The 21506-nt window shown below is 41.8% G+C and overlaps 2 protein-coding genes across 4 annotated transcripts in view; one reads left to right on the forward strand and one right to left on the reverse strand.

Moving 5' to 3' along the window:
- Positions 1–6122: 6122 nt before the first annotated feature.
- Positions 6123–16463, reverse strand: pex12 (peroxisomal biogenesis factor 12). The gene is made up of 4 exons (XM_055657873.1): positions 16280–16463; positions 12687–12871; positions 9581–10125; positions 6123–6821 (listed from the first exon to the last, which is right to left on the reverse strand). The coding sequence occupies exons 1-4, from the start codon at positions 16314–16316 to the stop codon at positions 6425–6427; spliced, it is 1164 nt and encodes a 387-aa protein (XP_055513848.1). The 5' UTR covers positions 16317–16463; the 3' UTR covers positions 6123–6424.
- Positions 16464–16549: 86 nt separating this feature from the next.
- Positions 16550–21506, forward strand: part of ap2b1 (adaptor related protein complex 2 subunit beta 1) — a 173546-nt gene continuing 168589 nt past the window's right edge. For 2 of the 3 annotated variants that reach the window (XR_008725710.1, XM_055657871.1), the window contains exon 1: positions 16550–16689. The gene's annotated coding sequence lies outside the window, so the exon portion shown is untranslated. Of the gene's footprint in view, positions 16690–16988; positions 17424–21506 lie in introns of those variants that run through there. The other variant, XM_055657872.1, reaches the window with a different exon arrangement.

The following is a 21506-nucleotide window of genomic DNA, read 5'->3' on the forward strand; positions in this document are numbered from 1 at the left end:
TTTCTGTGATCAAAAGAAAATAGGTTCTAACCTTAAAATTAAGGAGATGGCAGAAGTAGTACATTTGTAAAATTATTCAAAGCTAGATTAAGTACAATATACAGGATTCAAGGTTGCAAATATGGTCCAACTACGCAAGAAAGACATATTAGGAAATCTTGAGTGTCTGTATTCTCAGCATGAAACATTATAGGATAACTGTACAGATCCCTTTACTTCATTAGGAAATTAAAATTCAAAGGTGAAAATAAAATTTTGAAATCTGATGTAATGCAGAGGATGCTGGAAACTCAGAAGGTCAAGCAGCATCAGTGGAGAGATAATCATTGTTTTAAATAATGACCTTGCATCAGAACTTCCAAAAAAATAGCATTAACGTGAAATATTAACTTTGATTTGCTTGCCATCCATGATTGCGTATTTGCAGCAATCTAGGTTTATTGAGGAGTCAAGATTGGATTCCATCACAATTACTCTGCTCCAGACTTAATTACATCCTTAACCCAAAATCAACACAAGAATTACATTTCATAGAATCACTGCCATAGATGTCAACGATGTATTGATCGAGTGTGGCATCGAGAAACCATGGTAAAAATGAAATCACTGGGAAGCATGGAGAAAACTCAAAGGAGGCACAATATAGACATATATAAAAATAAAATCAAGATTTTCATTGAGTTTATCCACACTGAGATGGGTGTGTCTTGTCCACAAAGCAAATCTTACAGTAACTAATCTTTGACTGTACAACAGTGCCAGGAATAAGGAAAGAAAGGGATGGGCCTCATTTTGTGTAATCCGAGTGTAGGCTCATCCACAAGCCTATTTATACTGTATCATTAAACATTGATTTAAGTGACTACTAAAATCCATGCAAATGCTTTGTGCCTGCTGCTGAAACATTAGCAATTGCATGAAGCAGCATGTTTTCACATATGCAAATATTTGTGTTGATACTGTACAGTGTAAAGGTTATATTTCTTTCTCTACAAGATTACTTTATTTGGCACAAGTAAATGCAGGTTTGGGCTCAGTCTCTCCTTAGCCAAATTTCAATCTGCCATCATCCAGTTAGAGACAGACTCCTTGCTAATTTGCCAGGAGACCAGAAAGGACAAGATGAGGAGGTGCAGTGCAGCTCAAGTTCACAAACATTCTTTAAGAATAACAAACAACATTCATTGGAAGCCTTTATCATGTGAGTAACTAATGGCCCTACATCAGTAGGTGCAAAGGGCAAGGTAAAAAATGAAATTTATTTGGAGGGCATCCAGATTTTTAGAAGTTGCAAACAACAGTTGAAAAATACAGTTCATTCTAAATTTAAATTGTTGGCAACTCTGGAAAGAGAGGAAACAGTTCACAAGCAAGTAACTGTGTTCATACATCTGTGAGCAAAAAAAATATGAACGGAAATACAATGCTGCAAATTCTGGAATTCTAAAACAAAACATTCTGCAGGTTAGTCAGCATCTCCACGTGGATAGGACAAGAGAAAATGTTGAGTGTAGGTGATCCATTATTTGAATTAAGTGACAATGCAGAGATTGAGTATTGGGAAAGGAAAACATGCATGTGTATTTACGAACACACCTCCCACGGTTATGCATGCTTATGCATCCACTCATCTTAGTTATTGTCTTGAGATTGAGAGCGACTTATTTCCACTCCTATTCGGTGGGTTCTGAATAGGCGAGACCTGGAGCGATTAATGAAGCACTCCATGAACTTGTGGTGGGGGCCATTTGTTCTCCTTCATCTATCGGCGCATAGCTTCTGCGCTTGCCTTCTGTAGAGACCCAAAGTGCTCAGGGCCATTCCTGATCCTCTTTCTCCACTTTGAACGTAGAAGATAAAACATAGAACAAAACAACGCAGGACCAGGGCTTTCAGCCCACTATGTCTGTGCTGAGCATGATGTCAATTTGAACTATCATCGACCAGGGAAGCAGATAGTTTGTTGAGGATATTACACTTACAAAGGATACTTTAAGGGCTTTTAAAGTATTTTTCTCTCCTGCATGTAGAGGTACAAATCAAGCATATTCAAACACACAGATCACACACCCCCATAAACTGAACTAGACCATGATCTACTAAATGTTATCACTCAGAATCACCAAATAATTCAGGCAAATTAACTTTTTATAACAAGAGGTTTTGAGCACAAGGTTTAAGATGTAAATATGAAGTAAATGAAGGTCGGTGGGGGGGCGCCGCAAATTTTTTTAGTGTGTTTTAATGTGTGTTTTTGGTGTCTTCTCTGTGTGGGGGGTGGTGTGGGGGGAAACCGTTTTGGTCGCCTCCTCCACAGAGGCGACTTTTCCATGTAACATCGAAGATTGGAGCGGTCTTTCCCAGAGACGTGCCCGGGGCTTCAGCGGCAGGCGCAGCGTGGACTCTTGTCGCGGAGCGGGCGGGCCCTCGCTGGGGGTGGCCGGTGGGTAGCGCTGCGTTCACTGGCCCGGTCTGCGGAGCTCCAGCTAGCGCAGCGTCCGCAGCCTGGGATCCCTGGTTGGGGACCCGGGAGGAGAAGAGCTCCAACCACCGGCCCGCAGCCTACTTCTATCACGGGCGCGACGGGGACTTACCATCAGGAGTGGGGTCCCTCTCCGGGGACCCCCTGGAGTGGAGCTCCGACCGCCGGCCCTGGGGTCTGCGTGCTTCCGTCTGCAGCGCAGTGGGGTCTTTAGATCTTCGCCCACCGGCCTGCGGCCTACACCAATCTGATGCCGCGGTCTCCGGTGAGTAGGCACGGATTCAGGACTTACCTGGACAGTGGCGGCTGTGGAGGGTTGAAGTCCCGACCACGGGGGAAATGGAGGAGGACTGGCCAAATTTTGTGCCTTCCACCACAGTGATGAATGCTGTGGTGGATGTTTGTGTTAAATTTTTATTGTGTTTTTGTGTGTTCTGTTTTTCATTGTACCGCTGCTGGCAAATTCATTTAATTTGCACTTTATGTGCAAGTGACGAATAAAACTGATATTGATATTGATATCGGAAACTTGAAGCAAACAGAAATTGCTGGAAACACACTAGCAGGTCAGGCAGCACCTGTGTAAAGAAAAAGTTAGTGTTTCAAGTAGAGACCAGGACAGGAAAAGAGAAAAAACAAGTTAGTCTTTGGTAGTGGAGAAGGTCGGGAAAGATAGGTAGAACCAAGGGAATATTTTGGATAGGGCGAGACCAAATGAGTGGATATTGCAGTTAGAAACATGTAATGCCGATTCATCAGACCAGTAACATGACCACCATATCAAATGTTTTGTCTTAATATTGACTTTTATAACTTCTGACATAACAGTAGCTCCTAGTTTTGTTTTGACAAAAGGGCATTTGGACAAAAGGAAACATTTCTATTGTACTAGCTTTTTATTAATGCATTGAGCATACTAAGGCAAATACCAGGGAAACAGCTCTTCAAGATGTCAACATAAATCATCACAGTCAAGGGTGTGCAATGCTGCCATCTACTGCAACATCCAAAATATGCTTTGAGCTATGCTGAACTATATTGAACTAAAATTCAATCACTAATTTGTCCGAAATTCCATACATCATGGTGAGTAAAATTACAAGCTCTTCAAATAGGAATCTTGGAGAATAAAGCAAGGGGAGATGATCATATACATTGCTAGGAAGTAGGGAATACCAAGATATAATTTAAGGATGGGGATGATGCCATCAGCAATACCTAAACAGACCAAATTGCAGAAGCTTCATTACAGCAGATGTCATCAACTCTTAGTCATATTTCTATCAAGGCTAAGAAACCAATGCAATGTGATCAAGGTGCATTTGTCTCCTCAGTTCTGATGGAGTTTCTTTGACCTGAAATGTTGCCTCCATTTGTCTTCCCATGGATGCGGCCTGACCTGCCGAATATTTCCAGTATTTTCTGTATTTATTATACAATAGGATTCTGGATGAGCTCTTGGGGTTTTTCCACAAAGGAATGTATGCCACAGTGAAATATTCAATCCATTGACAGTCAAAAATGTCAGAGGTGGAAATGATTTGTGTAGCAGAAAGGGAATCAGCAAATTCAGAACCCAGCAGACATGTGTGATGAGAACACGAGAGAGAGAAGCTTTCCTCGAGATCTAACCACTCCATCTGATGTAATATTGCAACTTTATCAATGCGGTAATAGTTTTGAACTGTTAACTTTTTTTAATTTTCAAATTATTTTTAGGTTGAATTGTTGCTTTTAAAAATATATACTTTTATTAATTTCTGGGATAGTTAAGCTGCTTTAAAACATTTGGATGAGGCAGGGCTTTGTTCTTGTTTACATTTCTCATTGGCCTCAGAGAAGAGCTCTTTGCCATCTCGCCTTCCTTCATTTGACCACACCTTGTTATTCAATGCAAATTAAAGATACAAAAATATTTTAGGTGAATTAACTGCTCAATCATATCTGCCCAAAACATTATGTTACAAAAAATAAAATTGGTGCTAAAGAATGTACCTTTAGAAAGGAGATGTAGAAAGGAGATGAGGTTCAGAGGGTAGTGAATCTGTGGAATTCATAGCCACAGATGGCGGTGGAGTCCAAATCAATGGATATTTTTAAGGAAGAGATTGAAAGATTCTTGATTTATACATGTCTCAGGGGTAAAGGCAGGATAATGGGGTTGACAGATCTGCCATGATTGAATGGCATAGGTTTGATGGGCCAAATGGCAAAATTATGAAGTTAACCAGAAAAATGTGTGAAAATGCAAGTTATAAATTGTTCCACACAACACAATTATCATAGAGGAAAAACAGGAAACTACAGATGCTGGTTTACAAAAAAAAGACACAAAGTGCTTGAATAACTCAGCCGGTCAAGCAGCATCTCTGCTCAACATCGATAGGTGACATTTCAGATTGGGATCCTTCGTTAGACTGATTGCGGTAAGATAGGGGGAAGCTGGAAGAGAGGGAAGCTGGAGAGGTGGGCAGGACAAAGCCTGCAAAGTGATAGGTGGATACTGACGAGGGGGGTGGGGTTGACTGGCAAATGGTTGGACAATGGCAATAGATGAAAAGACAATTTGTGAGATAAGGATAGAAGAGGTGTGAATTGTGAAGCCAGAAGTGATACAGATGGAAGGGGAAATTGAGAAATGGGTGCATAGAGGAGCATCTACATACATTTAAGGAATGCAAAGGCTGAGGAAAGAGTCATAGTCATTTGAGGTCGATTCAATAAAGCGCATTATTTTTACAGTATTTGCATTTGTGGTAAAGCTATTTGCACTGATGCACAGGCTGAAGGTAAATTATCTGATGTGATCTCATGGAAAGTGCCATTTATCCTACAAGTTTGTATTTAATTTAGAGCAAATTAGTCTTTTCAAGACTGTACAATTTAATGTCCAGAGAAGGGAGGCATGCATCAGCGTTCAAAGGCATCAAAGATTATCCTGCACTTATACTGGCTGTAATGCTTCAAAAGATAATAAGTTCCTCTTCATGTATCATTCAAAAACACCAGACATTGAAGAGGCTGTTTCAGGAATATTTGTCTGTCAGCTGGAAGTTGAACTGCAAGGCCTGGGTTACAAGGGCATTTTTCCAGCATTCGTTCATATCTTACCTTTGCCCTGGAGTGAGAAGATACTACAAAGACAATGGCTTCAAAGAGAATGCATTGTTGATACATGATAACCCTCCAATATGGTAAAAAATAACTTAAAATACCTCACTACCTGGAAATATTACATTCCCACTTTCAAACATGGTATCCTTCCTGCAGGCCATGGGACATGGCTTCACTACCACTTTCAAATTATCAGGTACACACTTTTGGCTACCTAGTAAGCTTGCTGGAAGAACTTTCCTGCATCCCTTCTACTGCTGTCAACAGATACTTCAGGAAAGGAGGATGATAGTAAGATAGAGAACACAAGGTACCTTCATGAAACCATCAGATTTGCACAACAAGTCACAGCAAGGTATCTCTCTCTCTCTCTCTCTCTCTCTCTCTGTCTGTCTGTCACCCTCTCTCTCTCTCTCTCTCTCTCTCTCTCTCTCTCTGTCTCTCTCTATCTATCAAAATAATGATTCCCAAGATGGCATTTGGTAATCCAAAGTGATTTGTAGGAAGGCACCCCCTTCAAAATATGAGGTAATGAAGTACCTGTATTTACATTTTGGAAGACTCCAAATGTTAATGCCATAATTTATGAGTTTGGTTTAATATGAAACAAAATCTTACATTTTTAAGAGCAATTCCTGCTATGTAAATTTGTGAGCAGTATACACATATATAAAAACTTTTGAATCAACTGGTTTGTTCCCTTGTTTTTCTGAATATATTATAAATTACAAAATAAAACACCAATTCATTGAGTCAGACAGTTATTTGGGTGCATTTAGAAAGCACGTTTCCAGTGAGCCACAGTTTTGATGGATGCATCTCTTGTCTTCATGCTTCTGGAGAGTAGAGCTTAACAAGATGCTGCAGTTCAGAAGGGTAGCCTGTAACAGGACATCGCTGGTGATGCTTTACATAGTTATAAGCACATCGGTAACAGTAGACATACCCAGAGGTTGCCAAAGCCGTGTCGTTAGTCCGGATCTTGTTGCACAAAGGACATACAGTCTTCAGCCTCGGCAAAGCATCATTCGTCGATTTATCTAAGTGTACTGGTGGGGGAGGAGTCGGGAGGGAGGAGAGGGATTTAATTGTGTCCTGGTTTTCAGACGAGTACCACCATTCAAGAAACTGCAAGAAGAAGATGCCCACTGATACACCGGTTGAAAGGGAGACAGCTGCACCACCCAGTGCATTGGCAAAGAAAGAGGTTATCTTTCCAACCACACTACAAGAGGAAGAGAGAGCAAGAAAGGTCAGAATGCATACACAAAACTTAGAGGCGTTCTTGAACCAATCCACAATGCCCTGAAGTCACAGTAATCTGTAATCTAACAGAAATATGATTTCCTAATGTCATGTATTGATTAAGTAATTGTTTTAATGGACATCAACCAACAATGTATGTGCTGAACATGGTGCTAAATTAACTAATTCCTTCTACCTGCACATGATCCATAGCCCTCTATTCCTTCCGTATTCATGTGCCTCGCTGAAAGCCTCTTGAATGCTGCTTTTTTTTTTCTCCATCCACCACATCTGCTGGCAACCTCGTCCAGACACCTATCAATCTTCGTGTAAAAAAACTTGACCCACACATCTCCTTTAAATTTTCCCTCTTCTGACCATAAACATGTGCCCTCTATACTTTGACATTTCCACACTAGGATAAAGATTTTGACCATCTACCTTATCTATGCCTCCCATAATTTTATATACTTCTATGCTAGGCAGTAGGGGGATGCATTTTTGCAATTTTTAATTTTTAATTGTTAATTATTGGTCTTTATAAGTATTTATTGCTCTCAGGTAATGTCCACAGTGTATTCTATGTATTTTCTGTCTGCGTTCGTTTTGAATCTGTGGGTTTGTTGGTTGGGGGCTTCTGGACATCTGAATTTCCCTGAGGGGATCAATAAAGTATTTATTATTATTATTATTATTATCAGGTCTCCCATCAGCCTCCGACACTCCAGAAAAGAATATGCAGGTGTGTCAAGCTTCTCCTTATCCTGCCAGCATCTTGGTAAACATCTTCTGCACCCTTTCAAAATTGTCCACATCATTCCTGTATTGGGGAAACCGGAATGGTTATGCTCTTGGGGATTAAGTCCATAAATCCCTGAAAGTAGCAACATAAGTAAATAGAGTGGTGCAGAAGGCAGATGATATGCTTGCCTTCATTGGTCATAGTTGCTTTCCGAGAATTATAACTACTATAAATTCAAATTCACACATGCACTGACTACACCGCCCAACACGGACTTCCATCTGTATATATGTATGTAGCGCCGCAGAATTTGTGCACCTATTGCCCCCCCCCATCTCCCTTCTGTTTTTTGTTTTTTCTGTTTCTTGTTTTTTGTGCTAAATTGTATGTATGCACTGAGTACGAGCAGCTTTCAGTTTCACTGTACATGTATAGTGACAATAAATGGCATATCTATATCTATATCTGGTCAGGGCATTGAGTTTAAGTGTCAGGAAGTCATGATGGAACTTAATTGGACTTTGGTTAGGCCACATTAATAGTATTGCAAGTAGTTCTGGTTTTGGATTGTTTACTCTGAAACCCCAGCGATTGTGGTGAGATCTGATTGAAGTATATGAAATGATGAGAGGCATAGATAGCTTCTGACTATCTACCCTATATTCCAGGAGAGAAATACTAACTACCAGAGGACACAGTTTTAAGATGAGAGGGGCAATGTTTATAGGAGGTTTGTTTCATATATGGAAGATGGCGAGTGCCAGGAACGTGCTGCAGGGTGTGGTGGTCGAGGCAGATATAATAGTGGCATTTAAGAATCTAAGAATTGGTCTTGGCATCATGTTCGGCATAGACTTTGAGGGCCGAAGAGCCTGTTCCGGTGCTGTACTGTTCCATGTTCTATGGTATTGGAATACTTCAATGTCGAAAATCCAGAGAGATGTATGTAATTTATTTATTAAACTTAAATCACCTCAACTCAAGGCATTTCCAAAAACAAAAATGTACTTCTTATCAGTAACCTCTTTCACGACATATATTTAGCAGATCAGGAAGCATTTGTGGTGAGTTAATGTTCCATATTTAAGAAGGAACTGCAGATGCTGGAAAAAATCGAAAATAGACAAAAGATGCTGGAGAAACTCAGCGGGTGAGGCAGCATTTATGGAGAAAAGGAGTAGGCGATGTTTCGGGTCGAGACCCTACTTCGGACTGATGTGAGGGGGGGAAGAAAGGAAGAGGCGGACACACATAGCCAACTGTCTCTACTTCTTCCTTTCTTTTTCCCACCACCCCCCCCAACATCAGTCTGAAGCAGGGTCTCATCCCAAAACGTCGCCTACTCCTTTTCTCCATAGATGCTGCCTCACCTGCTGAGTTTCTCCAACATTTTTTGTCTACTTTCATGTTTCATATTAATCACTTTTCATCATTTACCAAAGTCATCAATTTAAAACATCAACTCAGTTCTCCCTCTACAGATGCTGCTTGACTTGCTGAGTATTTCTTCATTCTCCACATTTACTTCAGACTTGCGGCATCTGCATTTGTTTTGCTTTTCAATTCAGCACCACCCTCCCCACCCCCGCCCCAACCCCATCCCACCCACGATTTCATCTACCTCATGGAGAACAGCCAACATAATCAAGAACCATTAACAGCCTGGTCATTCCCTCTTCTCCCTTCACTCATGAAGCAGAAGATACAAAATTAAAGACATCAAACTACTGAACGGTCCTCTCATAAGATAAGGGTTTTGTTCTGATCTCTCATTATGGCCCCTACACTTTTTTTTTAAACTGCAGTTTCTCCCTAGCTCTAATACCATATTCTCCACTGGTATTGTTCACTTTCCACTACCTGTTGTATTCATTTATGACTTGATTGTATTCATGTACAGTATGATTTGATGGGATAAGCCTCAAAGCTTTTCCATTATATCTTGGTAAACATGCCAAAAATAACCAATACAGTAGTTTCTCAAAGCTATTCCTTACCTTGTACTGGTCGGAGATCTGCTTCTGGAAGTAGATCTTTGTTCAAAGCTCTGCAAATCTGCAGGGGTAAGGTTTCCCAAGCAGACCCCAGCTGCTCGCAGTAGTGGCGAATGATGTGGTGTTTTTCCAAAAATGTACAAGAGCCGATAGGTGAGGAACCACCCCTCCCAGCTCATGTTCATAAAAGGATAGGCTGCAAGGAAAGCCTTGTACATGCGCTTCCAGGAAGATTCTGGTAGATGTATAGCATAGTCATCCTCCTCTCTCAGTCTAGCAAACAGTCTGTCTAGTTTGACTTTTACATATGGAATAGCAATTATCATCAACAGCGATCTCCAATGCTGGGCTCTCGGGAGCCCATAGCTCGCCAGTGTCAATATCCGTGGACCCACTGGAATTCTTTTCAAACCATAAAAGTTTTCAGAGAAGGAGGCACTAGTTCGTGCCAAATAGTGATGCTGTAGCAGGAAGTCCATCACAGCATAGAATTCATCAAACCATCGCCATAGAAACCCATAGCGAGTAGGGTTGGATTCCACAAGTACCTGAAAGAACAAGACAGTATCATCAGATCAGCTGGATCAAACCACATGATTCTTGGATAAAATCAGAAATACAGTGCCATCCATAATGTTTGGGACAAAGACCCATCATTTATTTATTTACCTCTGTACTCCACAATTTGAGATTTGTAATAGAAAATAAAATCACATGTGGTTAAAGTGCACATTATCAGATTTTAATAAAGGCCATTTTTAGACATTTTGGTTCCACCATGTAGAAATTACAGCAATGTTTATACATAGTCCCCCCCATTTCAGGGCATCATAATGTTTGGAATGCAGCAATGTCAAGTAAATGAAAGTAGTCATGTTTAGTATTTTGTTGTATATCCTTTGCATGCAATGACTGCTTGAAGTTGGCGATTCATAGAAACATAGAAATTAGGTGCAGGAGTAGGCCATTCGGCCCTTCGAGCCTGCACCGCCATTCAATATGATCATGACTGATCATCCAACTCAGTATCCTGTACTTGCCTCCTCTCCATACCCCCTGATCCCCTTAGCCACAAGGGCCACATCTAACTCCCTCTTAAATATAGCCAATGAACTGGCCTCAACTACCCTCTGTGGCAGAGAGTTCCAGAGATTCACCACTCTCTGTGTGAAAAAAGTTCTTCTCATCTCGGTTTTAAAGGATTTCCCCCTTATCCTTAAGCTGTGACCCCTTGTCCTGGACTTCCCTAACATCACCAGTTGCTGGGTGTCTTCTCTGGTGATGCACTGCCAAGCCTGTATTGCAGTCATCTTTAGTTTATGCTTGTTTTGGGGGCTGGTCAGTTTTCTCTTCAGCATATAAAACACATGCTAAATTGGGTTCAGATCAGGTGATTGACTTGGCCACTCAAGAATTGACCATTTTTTAGCTTTGAAAAACTCCTTTGTTGCTTTAGAAGTATGTTTGGGATCATTGTCTTACTGTAGAATGAGCCGCCGGCCAATGAGTTTTGAGGCATTAGTTTGAACTTGAGCAGATAGGATGTGTCTGTACACTTCAGAATTCATTATGTTACTACCGTCAGCAGTTGTACCATCAATGAAGATAAGTGAGCCAGTACCTTCAGCAGCCACACATGCCCAGGCCATAACACCCCCACCACCGTGTTTCACAGATGAGATGGTATGTTTTGGATCTTGGGCAGTTCCTTCTCTTCTCCATACTTTGCTCTTGCCATCACTCTGTTATAAGTTAATCTTCATCTCATCTGTCCACAAGACCTTTTTCCAGAACTATGGTTGCTTTTTTTAAGTACTTCTTGGCAAACTGTAACCTGGCCATCCTATTTTTGCAGCTGACCAGTGGTTTGTATCTTGCAGTGTAGCCTCTGTATTTCTGTTCATGAAGTCTTCTGCAGACAATGATCAATGACAAATCCACACCCGACTCCTGAAGGGTGTTTCTGATCTGTTGATCGGGGATTTTTCTTTATTATAGAGAGAATTATTCTGCCATCAGCTGTGGAGGTCTTCCTTGGCCTGCCAGTCCCTTTGCGATTAGTAAGCTCACCAGTGGTCTCTTTCTTCTTAATTATGTTCCAAACAGTTGATTTTGGTAAACCTAAGGTTTGGCTGATGTCTCTAACAGTTTTATTCTTGTGTCTCAGTCTCATAATGGTTTATTTGACTTTCATTGGCACAACTTTGGTCCTCATGTTGAAAAACAGCAATAAAAGTTTCCAAAGGTGTTGGAAAGACTAGGTGCTGAGAGCTCTCTTATACCTGCATTAAGGAGGCATTTAAACACACCTGAGCAATTACAAACACCTGTGAAGCCATGTGTCCCAAACATTATGGTGCCCTGAAATGGGGGCTTGTACAGCCCGTCCCCTGCCTCCTATCCCCATACCCCTACTGACACCGCAGACATCTCTGCCCAAATTATGAGGCATCGATAGGTTCTGACCATCTGCACTATCTATATTCCAGGATGGAAATACTAAATACTTGAGGGCATAGTTTTTAGGTGAGGGGTGACATCCTATTTCCTCACATATGATAGACACAAATTCTATGATAGACACAAATTCTACTCTCTAGAATTTAGGAGATTGAGAGGGGATCTTATAGAAACTTACAAAACTCTTAAGGGGTTGGACAGGCTAGATGCAGGAAGATTGTTCCCGATGTTGGGGAAGTCCAGGACAAGGGGTCACAGCTTAAGGATAAGGGGGACATCCTTTAGAACCGAGATGAGGAGAACTTTTTTCACACATAGAGTGGTGAATCTCTGGAACTCTCTGCCACAGAGGGTAGTTGAGGCCAGTTCATTGGCTATATTTAAGAGGGAGTTAGATGTGGCCCTTGTGGCCAAGGGGATCAGGGGGTATGGAGAGAAGGCAGGTACGGGATACTGAGTTGGATGATCAGCCATGATCATATTGAATGGCGGTGCAGGCTCGAAGGGCCGAATGGCCTACTCCTGCACCTAATTTCTATGTTTCTATGTAAAACGCTGTAGCTCAGCGGAACAGGCAGCATCTCTGGGTAGAAAGAATGGGTGACGTTTCGGGTCGAGACCGTTCTTCAGACTATTTCTATTTCCTCACCTTGCACAAGTGATGCATCGCCGGCCTGACCGCTGACATCAAGGTGTCCTGGGCCACGACCTCGAAGATGGAGAGTCTGCCGGCACTCGCCGACAGCTCGGCTGTCAGATGGGCCCCGTGTTCCGCCATGACTGCCCGCCGTCTCCCAGAACAACGCGCCTGCGCACCACGGCCAGCCCGGCTCCCTGGACCTCAAACATGCGCAACATAAAACACGGACTGACTTCCACTGGAACCGAACCGCCGACTGGATTCCGATGGTTAGACACAAACAAAATGCGGCACTAAACAAGGGTCCCGACCCGAAATGCCACTTATCCATTTTCTCCAGAAACGTTACCTGTGAGTGAGTTACTCCAGCATTTTGTGTCTATCTTTGGCAACAACCAGCATCTGCAGACAGTTCCTTTTTATTACTGATTCCAATGCCACTTGAACACAGACTGGATTCTGTTACTAGACACAAAATGCTGGAGTAACTCAGCGGGTCAGGCAACATCTCTGGAAAAAAGGTTTCGGATCGAGACCTTTCTTCAGACTGAGTCAGGGGGAAAGCAAAACGGAGATAGGTGATACAGAGAGATATAGAACAAATGAATGAAATACATGCAAAACGAAACGATGAGCAAGGAAAGGTGGAGCCCCCAATGGCCCATTGTTGGCTGAGGGCAAAGTGATAACGAGTTATACAGGCAGTGAAACAGTTTAGAACGACAGTGAAACGAATACAATGACTACGGTGGTGGAGGGGCGGAGAGATAGGGAAGGCAAGGGTTACTTGAAGTTAGCAAAATCAATATTAAAAACTGGATCGTGACCGAATTCCAATGGAACTGGATCTCGGACTTGGTGAATCTGTGGAATTCTCTCCCGCAGAAGGTAGTTGAGGCCAGTTCATTGGCTATATTTAAGAGGGAGTTAGATGTGGCCCTTGTGGCTAAAGGGATCGGGGGTATGGAGAGAAGGCAGGTACAGGATACTGAGTTGGATGATCAGCCATGGTCATATTGAATGGCGGTGCAGGCTCGAAGGGCCGAATGGCCTACTCCTGCACCTATTTTCTATGCATCCACTAAATGGTATTTACAAGGAATACCGAAATAAAAATGAACTCAGAGAGACTCAGCAAGCCAGACATTTTCCGTGGAAAGAAATTAATATTTCAGGCTGTGACATCAGAAAGGACTTTGTTCTGAAATGTTAACTCTCTCTCTCTCCCTCTCTTTCCACAGCTGCTGCCTGATCTGCTGACAGTTTTACAATGTTTTCTGTTTTAGTTCAATTGTCCAGGGATTCTGTAGAAGAGTCTTCCATCTGAAATATTAACTATTTCTCTCACTACGGATGCTGCTGATTTTCTGAGTATTTCTAGTATTCTGTGTTCTCATTTCATCTCTGAAGGAATATACACATTTTTACTGCCATTACTGCACAGATATTTTACAATTCAATTGTCACATTGACTGAAGTTCATCTGTCTTTTCAAAATGCTACTGAAAATTATTTTGTAGCTTGTCTTAAGTATTGGATCTGCAGACTATTGAAATGTGATCTGAAACACTTGGTTATATTTCATAGCCTTGGACATTGCTGCAACTCTGTAACAAAGATCACAGTTATATCAGTTAGGTGTAGTTTTTGAATTTCTCTCATTCTTTGTTGCTATTTTGGTTAACTCAGAAATTCTACATGTACATTTGAATGTAGATGTTTGCATAATCAACAGCTTTGACTGAATTATTCATCTGGCAGTCTTCACAAAAACATATGCTGTAAGACACGAACCCAAAAGATACCAAGATTGCAATGCAAGGCTTAGTTCTTTAGCCAAATGGTATATTTTCTAATAGTCTTCTGGTTCTTTGTCTGAAAGTTGGGACATTTCTAACTATAATTTTGATTATAAACAACTTTCAATTTCTGCATAACATCTTTAACAAGATTTCTCATTTGCGTGGTATCATAAAAATTGTCATGGTGCCATATTATTCTGGCCCAATCAAGAGTATTTCTTTCTTACATTTGCATTTCATGACCATCTTCTTGTTCAGCCTCCTTCAGATGCTTGCACTTATTTTTGCAATGTAGGAGCTGTTTGGTCCTTGGGCTCAGCCATACATGCTGAGGCTTCCAATACAACCAGTCTCACTGCTATTACACATTGATATGACTAAACTTGATGGCCAGTGATAAATCCTCACTGCTGTGCATGCCATTGTGGCTTGCTATGTTTCACCCAAAGGCATTCCACAAATGAAATACAAATTGAAAATCAATATGATGCTACAAATTCAAGTAAAGCATGTCAAGCTAAAATCATCGGTGTAATGGTTTATTTGTGAGGCAACACTCTAACACTGTTTACAAGTAATGCCAGGATTGGCAACTACTTCTTCATCTAAAGTATCAACTGAACGGATACCTTAGATGACTGAACCAGAGTGCTGGCATCAACACTCATAGCCTACTATGGCATTGGAGTGTGGAGCCTATATCAGTACAAACCATGAAGATGCCCACAATTGAAACTCATCTTCAATGTTGATTTCTGTTCTGTGCTCAATAACGTTAGTGTTCTTGGGTTTGGAATAAAAGCATGTACATTTAGAAAGGAGATGAGGATGAATTTCTTTACTGAGCATGTGTCAAATCTGTGGAATTCATTGCCACAGATGGCTGTGGAGGCCAAGTCATTGGGCATTATTAAAGCAGAGATGGACAGCTTTTTGATTAGTAAGGGTGTCGGAGGTTACGGGGAGAAGGCAGGTAAATGGGGTTGAGAGGAAAAGATAGATCAGTCATGATTGAATATCCGAGTAGACTTGATGGGTTGAATGGCCTAATTTGGCTCTTATGACTTACGGACATCAACTTTAGTAGCATTGCCTAAGAACATAAGAAACCGGAACAAGAGTTTGTCCTCTTGAGACTTTAGATTACTGTATGGCTTCAGTTCCACTTTCTAGGCAATACCCTTTAACCATTCACTCAACTGTAGACTAAACATGTATTTCTTGGTCTTAAATATATTCACTTAAAGTGACTGCCTCCACAGCTCTCTGGAGTAGAGAATTTCAGATTCACAAATCTGTGGAAAGATTCCTCCTCCCTAGTTGAAGACCTGATGACTAGAGATGCAAATAAGATAATCCATCTTACGTTTTCTTGGCTATTTTGATTTTTCTTTTTAAGGATAGCACTTTTGTTGGATTTTTATCTTGGGCCGCCCAATGTCTCCCCCATATGAGTTAAAAAACGAAATAGGCTGTGGTGCTGAACACTGTTTGAGGGAAAGAACATACAGAATGCGTGAATTTTGACACAGTCAGTGGATAAGAGGGCTGCTGGATGCGCAGGAAGTCAATTGCGGGTGCAAGTATGCTGGTGATGAAAGACTGCTCGAGGAGCCAAGTGGCTGCTGGAGATGCAGGGTAGCTGGAAATGTTAAGAAGACTGCTGGAGATGGTGGTGTTGCAGTAAAAGAGGGGGAGGGGTTGTTGCTGAAGGTATAGAATAGCTGCTGTAAGTTGCAAGAGTGGGTCGGATGGTACAGGCAGCCAGGATATGTAAGGAAACCAGCCAGGACGGCATACCGGTTATTGGAGGCGAGGATAGTTGTTGGCGATACATGCAAGCTGGTTGGAGTTAGTGTGGCGGCGGCAAGTTGCTGGTGGCAAAAGCCGTCTTCTGGAGGCGGAGGATCACTGCTGGAATAGGGATAGGTTACTGGTAGCGATAGCTCGCTGTTGGGGGTGCGAGAATGCTGCTGGAGACGAAGGGAAGCGCATAGCGGCGGGCGAGTGAGTGAGCTCCAGCAAAGATCTTAGAGCAGAGCTCCAGCGCCGTTGCTTGGTCTTGTCCGGTGCCTGCGTCGGTCCCTCCCACTCCGCCGCCGCCGCCCACTTCCGGCACGGCCTCCCGGGGATCGCTTTGCCCAGGACACCGCCTTCCTCCTGCCCGGCTCCAACACCTTTCTCCGTGTGTCCGGATCCGGCTTCCACAGGTCGGTGTGGCGTTTCTCAAACCTGCCTGTCTCCCCCGGCTCGGTACCCGCCTTCAGGCCCTAGCTGCCCGGAGGCCTCGCTGTTTCCTGCCGGGCTCCGCCCAGCTTCGGGCCGGCCGGGTAGATCCCCATTCTCCCCTGGCCGAGTCTTCCTTGCCACCGTTCGGGCAACGTTAGCTCACCCAGTGCGGCCTATACCCCCCCCCCCCCCCCCCCCCTCCCCCCCCCCCCCCCCTCTATCCTCCCCCCGGGGCAACCGTGCCATCGCTTCGCCTGTGGTGCCAGATTCACCCCCCCACTTCACGTTATTGATGAATAACAACCAGCACATGAATGGCTTTCAACAGTTAATTTGTGGTCAGGATGTCCGAGTGGTGTTGATGCCAACATTTATTGTAATTTTAGTGGCGGGGAATCACTTTGCCCCCCATCCTTTATTCTTGGCTGCAGCAAAGGGCTGTAACCCTGAACAGGCTGGTGCGTTGGAGGATGCTGAGTTGTCCAGATCACCCTCTGGATCAAAGATACTAGAGGAGCTCCTCTAGGATCTTTTATCTGGATTGCTGGAAGTTTAGGTACCTGGTGTCCTGTTGGGGGCATGTGTGATACTGGTGTAGTTTCCTGGGTGCATGTCAATTACAGCTGTTGCGAGGTCTTGTGGAAATGTGATGAATGAGCAGAAAAACGGGGGCCATAAACTATTGCTCAACAGAGTTGATGTGAATACTCTGACGGTAAGAATTGTTTCTTGGGTGTGCAATCTTCAGTGGTGCGATTGCAGGTTGAGATGCGTGCTTGTGATAGGGCACTGCCGGCTATTGCCATAACATTATTTCATAGTTAAATACGTTGTAGGGATAATTAAACTACTCTTGTTCAAAGTGTGAAATAATCTGTGGGTGAAGAGCACCCTTCCCTACAAATACAATCTAGTAGATAAAAGTACTTGGAAATGGTCATTAAGCAAGGGGTTTGTCATCTTCAGGAAACTTGCCAATAAGTATGTATTAAAAGCTTTGTGAGGTCTAAAATACACAGAGCTTGCACTATTCCAGTATAATCACTGAGGCACCGGCAAAGCTGAATGAGTCAATGCCATATTACAATGGTATTTACATCCGCTGCAAGATCAGCTTGCTTTAAACTGTTCAGCTCGCCATAAAGAGGTGATTTCAGCTGCAGAACAACTGGTTGTTGGTCTTGGCCTTGATGCTGCTGGTGAGAGCCACTGAAAGTAAACTGAGATTAGCAGGGAATCTTTACAAAATTGTATTATACCCAAACTACTAACTAAGTCTTCATTTATATTGGCTTGAAGAAATAAGAATGTCTCAAGTACTTCTGTGAGAGTTCAAAAAAACTTAAGATAGAAGATACTTTGAGAAAAATAGCACTCATTTGAGTTTACTATTTATTTCCTGAACTTGAATTGTAATTCCTTCATTATTGCCTGACCCATGGTGGGATACAGGTGCAATTAAAGGATCAATTTGTGTTTAAGTATTGAGAGTTAAATTATTAGTTTTGTGGCATACATCAGTTCTCTTTTTAAAAGAGATGATATTGCAGAAATTTTTAGTACCTTTTTACATAAGCAGTTTTGCATTGATTTTAATTGTAAATTGTCTAGCATATTTAGCCTATTTGGATTATTGAGCAGTTTTTGCAAAAAAAATACTCTTTCATGTGGTGTGGATGGAAATGTCAGAATTTGTTTACCAATCTCAAAGTCTGCCTGAACTCTGGAGACTGTTATGATTCAGCCACATTGGTGGACCTGGAGTCAAATATGGACCACATGAGGTGAGGATGTCAAATTTCCTTCCCTGAAGCACATTAGTGTAGTTTCATGATGTAGGTCATCATTACTGACCATAGATATTAATGCCGGATCTGTTCAATTACTTGAACTTGAATTCCCCAATTGTCAGATGAGATTTGAACTCTTTCCACTGGTTCAATGGTCGAGAACTCTGACTGCTAGTTCCATAACTTAATTACTCAGTTACCATATTTACAAATGTCTTTAATATAAGGAGATAATGCTTCTTATTCTTTTTCTTCAGAAGCCTGCAAATAGAAATATTACCAGTTGTTTCTTCTTTGTGTTGAATCCTTGAAATGAATTACTGCCTTCAGGTGTAGACCCCTTGTAGGCAGGCCTGGTAGTCAGATTACTGGGCTAGCAATCGTAGTTCTGGGCTATTGATCCAGAAACATGAGTTCAATTCCCAGTATGACAGATAGGGTGCTTAACTTCAAATTATTAACTAAATCTGAATTGGGTAAAAGTAGATTCCTCAATAGTGACAACTGCTTTCCAGTAAAAACCACTTATTTCACTAAGCCCTTTTGTTGAAGGAAAACTGATAACCTCACCTGGACATTTGTGACTGCAAAACCAAAACTGTTGACGCTAAACTAGCTCTGCAGTTTTGGGGCAATTAAGAGTGGATGACAAATCTAATATTTGCCAGTAACAGCCACATCACATGAACCAGTAAGTAAAGAGAAAAGCTGATGATGATATAATGACCTATATGCCAATGAGCTGACTTCATTGGGTGAAGTTAGCCTCTTTTTAGTTGCTGTAGGGTGTAAACTGGCTATTAGTATTTTCGAGTACTGAAATGTATTTCTCCTTATAGAGGCTCTAGTCTGGATCTTATAGATAGTTAGATAAGCAAATGCTTGTGAGGGAGCAAATTTCCACTGCACTGTATTGTAGGTGAATCCAGAGGTGCCTTGCAATGGGCCTGATCTTCTACATGCAGTAATAGTAATGAATAAACTGAAGGCTAAAGGCTGCAAAGTGAAGTTCAGAGGTGAGTAAGGGATCCACAGAACCAAATGTAGTATTACATCCAAGCAGCATTCATTTTTTTCCCACTATCCTCGAAATCAGTGATCATAATAGTAAGCCAGCAAAATTAGTCATATTTACATGTATTGTGACAGTTCTAAGTGAATTCTATCCTCCCTAACCAACTGAAACATGCAGATTCCAGTTCCCCTTAGTGTTTTTCGAATCTGAAGGAACATTGTTTTGACAGAGTAGTAAAAAAGGGCAGATGCATTAGAGCAAACACATAGTAGATTCAAGGAGTAGGCATCAGCCATAAGATGACCTGCTGGGTTCCTACAGCATATTTTTTGCTCTGGTTTCCAGCATCTGCAGACTATTGTATGTTCAGCATGACATTTAGTTCTGATTCATTGCATAGGCCCAGCATTAGCTTTATGTGTTCTGAAAGGACTCCATCCCTCTGCCATTATCTAGATCTCCTCAAACCACCTGGAGTTTTTGATGATTGCAGATCATGTTGGAGCTGCAATCTAGCATCAGAGATCCAGGTTAATTCTGCACTTGTAGTTGAGTTTGAGATTCTAAAATAGCATACAGAAATGTTAATTGTATTGTGTTTTACCTTACTTAAAATATATAAGTTCCTTCACTGCAAATATTCCATATTTATGTTTGGAATGCAATTTGTCTATGAAGCTGCTGATTATTGAAATATATGATGAATTGTCATCATCCTAAGCAGAATAAGCACTCATCCAAAATGCCACATGTTTGTCCTGTTCAAAGATTTGTATAATATTTTAGCAGATGTTGGCATGGCCTCTCATTCAATTACTAATGCTGGTGGTGTTCTTTTTAAACTTCAATCTTATCTTCTTTTAAAGAATAGTTTCCACGATCCTTGCATCTCATTTTGCACTATATTCCTGTCTCTTTGTTCCCCACTCAACATGGAAAATAATCTGTTTTAATCTTCTCTTTCCTCATAACACCTATCAAATTTTGCTCTGATCTTCACTAATCTAGGGATAGCCTTTACACTAGAACTGTTGCTTTGATAAAATCTAGCTGGTTTACCGATGTGCTTCAATCTTGGGATCTGTCGCACTTATTCATACAGCAAGGAACTTACGGCCTATCGAGTCTATGCCCATCATCAACCACCCAATCCCACTTTTTCATTTCTCCCCCACATTCTCATCATCTCCCTCCAGATTCTACCACTCATCTAAGCAGTAAGAGCAATTTACAGCGGCATGTTAACTTCTTAACCTGCATGCCTTTGTAGGAGAAAACTGGAGCTTAGGGAGGAAACCCATGTGAGGGAACAGGAAAACGTGCAACCCCCACACAGCACCTGAGGTACGATTGATCCAGGGCCCTGGTGCTGTGACACAATGGCTTTACTACCTGTGCCACTGTCCTGTCTGGTCTTGGCTTACTTGTATTTCACCAATCCATGACTGACTCATTCCATCAGACATGGCCCAGCATATCCCAGTAATGATAATTGCTACCTAAGAAGTTGGTCCAACATTCCCATCTCGGGGCAAGTCAGTACGGGCACAAAAATATCTGTTGAAATCGGCCTCATCCCAAAAATATAAGCAGAAAATAAATTACATTGCAATGAGAGTAAAGTGAACGTGTCTAGAGTTATTTGAACAAACAATAGAAAATATCAAGTCTAACTGAGACCCAGTTGAAGCTTAAACATCTAGCGTACGACAGTATGGGTCGTAAATATTTTAGATGTTTTGAAAACGAGTGGGAGAGTAGGCAACACCTCCAAAGGACAGAGGGGTTGACAAACAGTAAACTGATAGTTATTAGAATTTTACAATATCTCAGAATGCCTAACAGGAAGTTACAAAACAGCACACAAACAGCAATGCATTTTAATCCTTGCTCAGGGAAGTATTTTTAGGAATGAAGCAGTGTGATCGGGTTCCATTCGTGCCATCACGTGCATGCAATTCTCTGTTCATTGGTTTTGCATAGCAAAAAATGT

Source organism: Leucoraja erinacea, chromosome 28 (assembly GCF_028641065.1).
Source record: "Leucoraja erinacea ecotype New England chromosome 28, Leri_hhj_1, whole genome shotgun sequence".
Lineage (NCBI taxonomy): Eukaryota > Metazoa > Chordata > Chondrichthyes > Rajiformes > Rajidae > Leucoraja > Leucoraja erinaceus.